Here is an 11,269-nt window from a genome sequence, read left to right as displayed (position 1 = left end):
CACTGAGATACAGCACACGCTCGGGTCCCGGCACCCGCAGACAGCCTCAACTGATAGACAGACACATCGAGCCGCTGTTCCTGCCGCAGCCTTACTCCTCCTCCGCTGCCCACGTCACCCTGACAATTACAAATAGGTCTCACACAAACCCATACCTGTCAATCTTTTTAATTGCTTTGTTTTCCTTTTTTTTTTTTTCTTCCCCCCCCCCTTCCTTTCCCAGAGCTAAACAATATGACAGAAGCGAAACCTCAGCGCTGCGCCGCACAAAGGCTGCTCACGTGCGGCGCACGCCGCCGGGACCCGCCGTAACTTAGGCAGCGAGAGGCCGGCACACACCAGGGCGGTGTGGGGACGGCCGCGGATCGCTCCGAGATGCCGGCAGAGCGCCGTGCTGGGAGCGGCGTGCCCGGGGAGGTCCCGCAGGAGGGGTTCCCTTCCCGTCGGGACTGTAGACACGCGAGCTGCCCGGCTGGCTCCTAAGGGAAAGAGCTCCGAAGTGCGGCTTGCTTCTTCTTAGGGCAAAAGGGAGTTTTATTCTTTTGCTTTCAGTTCGCCCGATGAGCTGCGCGGAGCTCGCCGAACGGATTCCGGCACCGGGTTACAACGCCTGTCAGGCTGCCTTTCCCATCGCTCCCTCACCACGCTCGCACCAAGTTGGGACGGGCGGCCCAACAGAAAGACTTTCCCGACCCCCCTCCGCAGCTCCCCTCTCCCAGCCGTGCCCCGCAGTGACTTTTGGAAGGCTAAAGAAACAAATACATAAATAAATAAGGGGCTTTCCCAGCAGCCGAGCGGAGCGGATGAGTGCCGCACAGCAGCACGGCCCCACGGGGCTCCGCGGACACTCCACACGAGCGGGGCCCCTTTGAACCCCACACCCGGCGCGCTCGCTGCCGGCTCGGGGTTGATTCGTAGCACCTTGCGCGGAAGTGAACGTTTCGCACGGAAGGGGCGGAGCTCCGCCCCGGGCAGCGGCTGCTCGGCGGCGGCTAATAACAACACGGAACGGAGCGGTAACTTCGCCCCGTTCTTCCGGCCGTATCGCGCTGGTCGTTCAGCTCGCCTCCTTCCCGCTTCTTATTTTCGCTTTATTTTTAGTAGAACGATCACGTCTCCGTAAAGCGCAGGGCGGGCCGGGCCATCCCGCCGGCAGCTCTAAGCCGAGGCAGAGCGCGGCACACCGGCAGCCACCCGAGCCCCGGCTGCGGGAGGGAGGGGCGGCCCCGCCGCGGCGCCGCGGGCGGGCATGAGTTGGAGGCGGGCGCCGCGCTGCTGGTGGCGGCGGGCGGCTCCGGGCCCCGCCTGCTTGGCGGCGAGCGGCGGGCGGCCCATCCTGGACATGTCGTACTCCCGGCACTTCCTGGACTTCCAGGGCTCGTCCATCCCCACCGCCATGAAGAAGCTGGTGGTGACGGCGCTCAGCCCCAACTTCCGCCAGGCGGTCACCCTACAGCGGGACGCGCCCGTGCCGCTGCCCGGCGACGGGGATCTTCTCGTCAGGAACAGGTGAGCGTCCGCCCGCCCGGCCTCTCGCGGCCTGCGCCCTCACACGCGGCCGGGCCGCGCCCGCCGCCATCTGGCGACGGCTCGTTTAACGTTATCGCCGCCGTTCTGCCCAGCGGCCGGAGCCGCGGCCCGCTCGGCCCATCCACGTGTGCGTGGGTGACGCTCCCCCTCCCTCCTCCTCCTCCGGCGGGGCGGGGGCCGCGGGGTGCCGTTGCCGGCAGCTCCCGGGACGGCGGGGGAAGGGGGGGGTGGCTGTGACGGGCGCGCCGCCAGCCCCGCGCTCTGCCCGCCCGGCCGTGCTCTGCCGGTGACGTTCCGGTGCGGAGAGCCGCCGGGCGGCCGAGTGCTGTGTGGGGGGAGCAGCGCGCTCAGGTGCTGCCGGGCGGGCGGAGCGCAGCGTGGTTCGGGGGTGTTGGGGCGCATCTCATCGACTTGGGAACAGCAGCAATAGCTCTGCGAGAGCGCGGGTGTGATGCGTGTGTCCGCGTAAACGTACTGAGAAAGCACTATGGGAGGGGTAAAGGCATTCCTCCGGGAGCTGCCGAGGGGGCTTCTGCGGCACTTTAATCAGACTTTGGTGTCTCCCCCGGGACCCAAATTTCCTCCATATCTCCACGCCTGAGGTTTGCTGCATCCACCACTGCCAGGCAGTAGCGGCCGGCGCTGGGCTCCTGCTGTGGGCTCTAGGCAGGCAGCCGCTGGGTGCTGCGGGGCTGGGCCGTATCCCTGCCTGCACAGCCCTTCCCTGTCCCGTGAGCGTTTCGCATCTAGAACTCTTTTGCACACTTCAGAGTAACTCTTCCTTTCAACTCACCCCTCCTCCTGCTGTTGGGGGGGGGGGCAGTTCCCTGGCTGTTCACCTCGTGGTAACAGGGCTGAGACACGGGCAAAGCAGGAGCTGCTCTAGAGAACTGGGTTCTGTCACATCAACTTATTATGCACACACTCGGGTAGGGATGGAGGGGAGGGAGAGGGGAGCGAGAAACTCAATACTGAGAGTCCGTACGTATGTATTGTATTAGTCGGGATTCTGTGGCATTCCCTCCGTATTCATCATTTTCTGGGGGCTCTCACGGAAGACGGAGGATTGCGTTACTGAGAAGCGTGCTGTAAAAGCAAGCTGCAGCAAGAAGAGAGTTCTCTTTCCCCTTGTCACTTGTGGAGGCTTTTTCCCATCCCAGCAGGACGAATCCCAGGCTTTATGTAAGCCCCAAAGCCAACGGTCCGCTTTCTAATAGGTAGGAACATAAAATTGCAAACAAAACAATAAAGGACTTTGAGTTCCAAGAGCGTATTTGTGGATTTGTTCATTTTAGTCCCAGTCATGCCCATGAATAGTATTAATTGCTTTGAGCTTTTTATGCAAAACAATCCTCGCTCACCTCGTTCACCACAATAAAATGTGTCTTGGGATTTAGGGGAATGAGAAACTAAAATATGCTGAGTCCCTGTGTGGATAGATGCTTGGAAATGAGGTGCTCCTAAGTGGAACTTCTTCTCCCTTCCTTTTCCTTTGGAGAAAGAACTAAGCCAGCAGTCTTTCTTTTGTCTTTTTTTTTTGTCTTTTTTTTTTTTTTTCCCCAAAAAAAGCAGAAAGAATCCATCCTTTCTAGTTTCGTAGCGTTTCTCTTTAATGTAAACTGATTTAAAACGATACGTTTATTTCAGTTCTGTACAGGAGAGGAGTGGAAACGGAGAATAACAATTGCCTATGGAAGCAACCTCCGTTCTGTACGTCCATTCACGTTTCCCAGGGTGCAGCGAGGGGGCAAGGTTCCCTTTTGCTGCCGGACAGGAGCCCAGAGGTTGTGAGGACGTGGTGCTGCCTACAGTTAGGTGGTCTTTTTGAGATTTGCTTAAGGAAGTGACACGTTTCGCTTCCAAAACAGCCATAGTGTCTCACTGCTGGGATGGCGGATGTGAGAAAAGTTTATGGGGGGTGGGAAAAAAAAAAGGAGCAAGTGGGGCTGAGAAAGTTTTTGAACCTGGGGACTAATGGATCACAGTGGGGAAAGGGGAGGACTGCCGCTGCAGAGTGGTTGGTCTCACTAATGTTTTCCTTGCGTGGCACTGCCCTGGGTGGCTTTGTTTTGTCTGCAGTGCGTGCCGTGGGGCTGCTTTTGGTGTCTTGCGCTTTGTTGTGGTATAGGAGCAGCGTTCCCCCTCACAGTGCCCTGTGTTTTCTAACGAACGAGAGAGAGAGAGTTCAGCACTGCTGAGCGAGAAATAAGACGCGTAACTCAACGTGCAGAATTGTGTGGGGAAAAGCCCATCTCCAGGGTTTTTTTGTTTGTTTTTTTCTGCCTCCTCAGGTTTACGTCTCGCGGTGCTGAAGTAATGTAGGAATTCCTAAATTAAAAAACGACATTTAAGTGAGAAATTAAAACGGGACAATGTGGACGATTCGAAAGGAGTCTTTCCAGCCCAGCAGTGCTCGCAGTAATGGTAACTTCTTTGCTCCGCTTCTTAGAAGTTAGCAAACCGATCTTCAACTTGTACGTGCTTTTCGTTCTTACTTTTAAATACAACACAAGAAACTGCGGGCGCCTCCCCCGTGCCGGCCACGGTGACGAAGCAAATGAGGCAACGCTCTTTAATCCAGCAGCCGCGCGCGGGAAGCGGAGCGCCGGATCGACCGGCACCGCGCTGCTCCGGGCTGCGGCCGACAAAGGGGAGTTGAGCAAAGCGGGGGGCGGGCCGCGCCGAGGGCAGCGCGGGGATGGCTCTGCGGGGAGCCAGGCGGGCGGGCGGCTTCGCTTCCCGCTCCGGGGACGTGCGGGGAAGGCTTCGGCCTCCGTCGGCGGTTTACCTGCCCCGGGGCGGCGCGGACTGAGCGCGGAGCAGGAGCCGCTGGCAGCACCCAAGCTCGCGGAGCTCCCGCCGTGCCGCTGCGTGCGGGGCGCCGGGAGGCGGAGGTCCCCGTGCTGCGGGGAGCGAGGGGAAGCAAAGCGAGCGGAGCGCTCTCCGCCGCCTGCAGCACGCGCGTTTAATTGGAGCCCGTGGAGAACTACGGCAGCGGGAAGCGCGGGGCTTGCTGACGGCTGCAGCCTCTGCGCCGTACCGAGCGCATCTCTCAGGGTGTCACGTCCACGTGTAACAGCAGCTCGGGCCCTTCGCATTGCGCGTTTCTTTTTGACGTTTTCTGCTCGACAGAATCCTCCCTACTCCTTCTCCCTCTGCCTGGACAAAGACGCCGTGCTTTTTACAAAAAGCGGCGTTGCTAAAGCACATTCCGCGGTGAAGCTAGACCGTATCTTTAGGCGGCATCTCCGAGTGCTTAACGGAGTTGTGAGGATGTCCGTCCTTTGTGAAATACAAAGGTCGGCACCATTTTCACCTGTTAGGGGTCGGCGGCACTCGCCAGCCTCACAGTTGCAGTCCTTCTGCAACGAGGTGGTTTCGGTGTGTGGCGAGTCATTTATATCAGGAGAAATACGTCGTTGACATCAGCTGCATCAAAAGGCAAATTTGCTGTAGTGACTCCATCAATTAAAAAGTACTTGCCTACAGTGACGTGACCTTGCAAATGACATCGATAGTTAATATGATCGTTAGTCATTAACGGTATTATTATATTAAAAAATGTAAATTTGTTGCCAGAATCAACGTATTTACCGCTTTGCACATTTTATTCTTCAGCGTTTTCACATCCTTTATAAAGTGACCGATTAGTTTTTACCCATCCATTTTGCACAGAGTCGTTTTTGTTTTGGCCAAAGGAAACTGAGGAAAAAGTGTAAGGTTTTTGTTCTTTCTTTTAGCAGATTTTTCTTTAATCCTAGAACAACAGACCGGAAAGCACAAAAGTCCAACTGAAGTAGTCTCTGTAGTGTGTTCATTATTCAGTTATACCAATAGTCGGGGAAAAAAAGTCCCGAATGCTTTCCACAAATTAAAATTGAAGGTTTCTCGTACGACTTGATAAGGAATAAATCATGTTAATACATTTCTGTTTTCTTCTAGATTTGTCGGCATTAATGCATCTGACATAAACTACTCAGCTGGTCGATATGACACGTCCGTTAAGCCCCCGTTTGATGTAGGTTTTGAAGGCGTTGGTGACGTGGTAGCGTTAGGACTCAGTGCCAGTGCCCATTACTCAGTGGGCCAAGCCGTGGCCTACGTTAAGGCGGGCTCCTTTGCCGAATACACAGTTGTGCCTGCCAAAGAAGCAGTTCCTCTGCCCTCTGTGAAACCCGAGTTTCTGACTTTGATGGTAAGTGGCGCTACCGCATACATCAGCCTGAAGAATTTGGGAGGGCTGTCTGAAGGCAAGAAGGTCCTGGTGACAGCAGCGGCTGGAGGGACGGGCCAGTTTGCTGTGCAGCTCGCAAAGAAGGCCAAGTGCCATGTCATTGGAACCTGCTCCAGTGATGAAAAGAGTGGCTTTCTGAAATCCATTGGCTGCGACCGTGTCATCAACTATAAAACCGAAAACGTTGAATCCGTTCTTAGGAAGGACTACCCAGAAGGTGTGGATGTAGTGTACGAGTCTGTTGGTGGGAAGATGTTTGACTTGGCCGTTAACTCCTTGGCTACCAAGGGGTGCCTGATAGTTATTGGGTTTATCGCTGGCTACCAAAACCCTACTGGCATCCAGCCTATTAAAGCAGAGTTCTTGCCAGCAAAACTGTTGAAGAAGTCTGCCAGCGTCCAGGGTTTCTTCTTGAACCATTACTTTTCCGAGTACAAAATGGCTCTGCAGCACTTGCTTAAGATGTATGAAAAAGGAGAACTGGTTTGTGAGGTGGACCTTGGAGACATGTCTCCAGAGGGCAAGTTCATTGGCTTGGAGTCTGTATTTCGTGCTGTAGATTACATGTACATGGGAAAAAACATTGGAAAAATTGTAGTTGAATTACCTCACTCTGTCAACAGTAAGCTGTAAAAACAGAACAATGATATAAATCAGAAGAGAGAAAATGGGCACTTTATGCTTCAGAATTACTAGAAACAAATTCCTTTTCTTTTTAACTTAGTAATGGATATTAAATTAAAAAACAGCATTAAGGCGTTAATTAAAAAAATTGTGGATTTTTTTTTTCCCCTTCCTTTTCTTGAAAGTGCTTTAATCCATGGCTGAAGCACGGACTTAATGGGCCTGTGTTTCATTCTGTCGCTTGGGCTAGCATGAGACAGGAACATTGTTCTTGACAGAATAAGTCTTGATGCAGAGGCAGATTTAGTCTGCAGACTACTTTGATAAGACTTCACATACAGTTCAACTCGGAATTTTTCTTTCAGCAATTTTGACTCCTTGATTTAGAAATAAAATTGATTGAACAAGACTAAGTATAAAGTTGCACCTTGGGGTTGCTTTAGTAATCTCAACTTTCTAGAAAAACAAAACAAAAAAAAACAACCCAAAACCAACTGTATTGTTTTCATTCGCTTTGTGTTGTTTGGGGTTTTTTTGCCACTAAACACAATAATTACAGTTTTTGCATCATGGGGTCATAGTAATATTCCTTGTCTGTTTACTCAGGGAATTTTTACATTCTAACATGACAGTAATAAGAAGAAAACTAACTTGATTTTTTTTCCATCTATACCCATAAGCAAGTGTTGTTTTTTGTTTGTTTTTTTCTAAATCTTTACAAACAAACTGACATTATCTTCTTGCCTTTTTTGTCTGCTACTGTTAGTGCTTACTGCCCTGTATCTCCTTTAGTCAGTATTACGGGATTGTTGGAGGGGGATTTTGAACCATGTTCACATTTGATCAGATCTTGTATATTTTTTTAAAGATTTAATAAAATAAAAGAAGCTTTTTAAACGTTTGTACATTTCTTTATATCAATACGGTGAGTAACTCCTTTACAGATGATTTCTGTACTGCAGAGTTCTTTGACCGATGATTCTTGCTGTGACTTCCCATAATCAGGCTGCTACTTCTCCTGTTACTGAATATTGCTTCTGCAGAAGCCCTTGTACAGAAGACGAGACCATTTTGAATCTGCAGTCCTGTTACAAATAGTGTTGCTCAAGAATAGATGATTTAGTAGGTGCAGATAAAAGGTGTGGTAAAGTTTTGAAAATTCCTCATCACTTAATAGAAATCATTAATGGTACATAGAGGGGGAATTCCATCTAGAAGTATAATATTTTCCAGAACAGTAAAATACTTTAAACTATGCTTGCTCTAGATTTTTTCCCCCACACACACAGCAAATGTTTAAGATCTTAAATGCCATTTTTTGCAGTGTCTTCTGAAATAATATATACATTTATATACAGTTGGAGAGATGGAAATTTCATAAGATCATACGTGCAGAAATAAGCTTAATGATAGACTGGTAACGTTTAGGGGTTGGAGGAAAAAAGCCAGAATAAACTTAATTCAGGACTGACTTTACATGACAGATTTTTCAAGTAATGTTGGAAAAACTTCCATTTTAATCAGGCAGTAGAGGAAATCATTTTAAAATTTGATTTACAGTGTTCTTATCTCTGCATTTTTGTGCATGTGCCATTAGCATCCTGAAGAGCAGTGTTCAACTAAGCAGCATTCCTTTTTCAGGCCATGTCTGACTAGGACATCCTGGAAGATTTTTGGGAAAGGTAAAGTGGTTTGGGGTTTTGTTTTGGTTTTGTTTGTTTTTTAACCCAAGGCACGATGATTTTTGTTGTGACTAACATTTACTGTTTGATATGATCTTCCTCTTTCCTCTGTAGTATAACAAACGTAGCAACGTTTAGGTGTTTTTCATAACGAAAGGATATTTTTGGCCTTCCAACTGAGTACTAGAAAGGTGTGAACACTGAAATATGTAAAAGCCATACTTTGAGCACACAGAGCTCTGTTTTATTCTCAGGCTCCTAGTTCCTTCTCTTATTCAAAGATACTTGGTCAATAAATACAGATAAAAAGAAAAAAAGGAAAAGAAACAAACCTACAGTAGAGCAAAGCAAAACTACAATTATTTAGATCTGTGTTACGCATTAAAGAGTTACATGGGTAACGAAGTAAGCTCTTCCTGTCAAATGCCAACAGCCAGCCAAGTATCTGAGTCACAGAGGCGCTGATCATCGTTACTCCAATAGCTTTAGCTGTTTGCAGGGCTGTAGCTGTTCTTACAACAGTTGTGTTTGGACATACAGCATTCTTCTTTATTTTTAATATGTTACTTCATATATAACAGCAGTACAGCTGCCCTGGGCTCCTGCGCTAAGCAAAATAAGGGAACCTTTGGAAGTTCCATATATATACATGTATTCAAACATGACATTTTGTTGCTTTTAATTTTGGCTTCAGGCTTATTATTCAGCACTTTAATACTGATTACAGGGTAATTAAAAAGTTTAAATTTGTTACATGCAGAACTGGTGTGTCTGGGGTACTGATTTTGTAGCCTTTCTGGGTGTTCAGATTGGGCTATGGTCACTGGGGGGGGCTTGTCCTTTTCATCAAAAGCCTAAATAAAGGTAAAAAGCAATGCAAGTTAAACATGAGATGGCTCTTCCTTGAATGAGTCCAGAACGAAGGGTGAATTTTTGTTTAAAGGAAAACCTTACAGTTTGCTGGAAGGGAGCATTATCAGTGGGAAGAAGGCGAAATTGTTTCTGAAACACGCAGATAAGCCTTTTCTACTGAGATGCATAATAATTTTAGGTACGTAGGGGTTTTGGAAAGCCAACTTCTCCTTATTTGAAAGTATATTCTGCAAACGTACAGTTACGGAAGCAGGGCTGACTTTGAATAAGTAAGCTATGATGGATTTAAATAATGTTTAAATATTAGATGGATAGGAAAATGTGTGTGGCATGCACACACTGAGAGGTTTAAATGATGATAGGACATTGAACATACAAGGAAAAGAAATACTGTAGAGTCACAGCAAGGGATTAATAACAATACACTTAATATGCTTGCAAAAAAAGGTGTATTAAAAGCTGTGTGCACAGTGGGTACTTAAATGATTAAAAATAATAATACATTTGCCTGGGAAGTACTAAGTATACTATATGTAGAGAGCAGGGATTTAAATAATAATACTATTAATAATAGCAGCTCATTGAGATGTGGTTGCTAGCACTAGATCCTAATTTTACCTTTCTAAATGAATTTGCTACAGAGGAATCTGGCATTGTTTGCTGAGGCTAAGAACAGAATTTCCCTTTCCTACACACATATGCTTCTATGGAAAAAACAACAAAGAAATAGATGAAGAGCTGGCTTTTTTCCTGAGCCTGTCACATGTGTGCATACGCACGCGCACACGGACACACACGTACTCACTCTCTCCTGGCCTGCAACCCTCAGCACATTTTGCAGATATGCTTCCTACTTAATTGTTATACTGGAATCTCCTAATACCTTTCTGAATTAAGTTAGTTTTCTACCCAGCAATAGCTTGTTGTACATTTGCGCATATGCAGATATGCAACGTATAAAAAAAATGCATACACTTCATAAGCAGACATCATTTTCTCCCACGTCAGATAAACTGAAATAATTAACAGCATCTCAAGGAAAAGTTTGCTGTAGTGTTTGCAGATACTACGTGTATTCCTACTTCCGTCTGAGGACTAAAGAAATTCCACTGCCAAATAGCTGTTAGTATCTATTTTACAAGATTTACTCATTTTCAGGTACCTAATGTAGCTGCTAGCATGCATGCACAACAATACAATTTATATGGTAAATGGAACCAAATAATGGCTTCACTGAATGTTATGGCTGCACTGAAGGGAAATGTCACGGTAAATAGCTGCCAAATTATGGATCATGCCGAAGTGTCACAACTGCACTAAAGACAAATAGCACTAGAGGCTATTGCCACTGTGACGCTTTTGAGTTATGAAGAAGAGGAGCAGCCTGATGTGAGCCTCTTTGTGTCCTCATTATAGCAAAGGGTTACTGGTGCGGCGTTCAGGGAAGCCTAGTCCTACGTGGTGGCTAGTTATTAATCTGTTCTTTTCCAGCCTAACAGCTGGAGCAAAGGAGAGAGTCTTTCCTTGCTTTAGAAATACATATACACACACAAACAAAGAAAAACCTGCAGGTTTTATGAATGTGAATGTGTACGGGAAATGACTGGTAATGGAAAAATGTTGTAATAAAATAATCTAATCAAAGAATATTATTAAATTTAACATCGTATGTGTCTGAAAGCTTTAGTTGCTTCTTATGCAGATAGATGTGTGAAATATAAGCAATAATGCACTTTCTCTCTTTGTAAAGACTTGAGTAGTAAGGACATTACCAACTAAATTGCTTCTTCTAAACTGAAGTGTGTCCCGGTTTCTTTCATTTTAATGGGAGGGTAATAAAGATGAAAGACTAACATTTTAACTGATGGATCCCTTAAGCTACAGAATCAAAATTTATTATGTTTTGAGGGAATATGCTAAATCCTGAAGTGTGGAGAGAAGCAGGGAAACCCCAGGTAAAATAAAAGCAAAGTAACCTTTTTTCTTTCTTTTTTTTTTTTTCTTTTTTTTTTTTTTCTTTTTAAATGGCACACTTTCCTGAACAAAAAACCATTTGGTGCTCTTAACTTAAGCTGAGATAACAATATTATTCTGTCTTTTGAGGGGAAAAAAAAACCAACCAAAACAAAACACAAAGAGTAAAAAGGGGATGGATATTTTTTGGGGAAAAAAAAAGGCATTCGAAAATGGAGGCCCATAGCTCAGCAAGTGGCCTCGTCTTTCTAGGCTCACTTTTCAAAGCCTGCCTGCCTGCAGTGTTCAGGGGAGTGAGTTTGATGCTCTGCACACTATTGTACATGCCACAAACGCACCATCCATAATACAG

At 47.2% G+C, this 11,269-nt stretch overlaps 2 protein-coding genes across 2 annotated transcripts in view; both read left to right on the top strand.

Annotated features, from left to right (window-relative positions):
• The window catches only part of LOC140248176 (uncharacterized), a 1,486-nt gene extending 1,238 nt beyond the window's left edge, over positions 1 to 248 (top strand). Inside the window, exon 2 of the mRNA XM_072328669.1 lies at positions 1 to 248. This exon is cut by the window's left edge and continues 941 nt beyond it. Within this exon, the coding sequence (XP_072184770.1) occupies positions 1 to 136 (136 nt within the window). The 3' untranslated portion in view covers positions 137 to 248.
• A 711-nt stretch (positions 249 to 959) lies between these two features.
• PTGR3 (prostaglandin reductase 3) lies at positions 960 to 10,887 on the top strand. The gene is made up of 2 exons (XM_072328670.1): positions 960 to 1,509; positions 5,473 to 10,887. The coding sequence occupies exons 1-2, from the start codon at positions 1,250 to 1,252 to the stop codon at positions 6,395 to 6,397; spliced, it is 1,185 nt and encodes a 394-aa protein (XP_072184771.1). The 5' UTR covers positions 960 to 1,249; the 3' UTR covers positions 6,398 to 10,887.
• The last annotated feature ends 382 nt before the right edge of the window (positions 10,888 to 11,269 follow it).

The sequence above is a fragment of the Excalfactoria chinensis genome, chromosome 2 (assembly GCF_039878825.1).
Source record: "Excalfactoria chinensis isolate bCotChi1 chromosome 2, bCotChi1.hap2, whole genome shotgun sequence".
NCBI lineage: Eukaryota > Metazoa > Chordata > Aves > Galliformes > Phasianidae > Excalfactoria > Excalfactoria chinensis.
The sequence above is the reverse complement of the archived record's forward strand: the minus strand, read 5'-3'. Positions and strand labels throughout refer to the sequence as shown.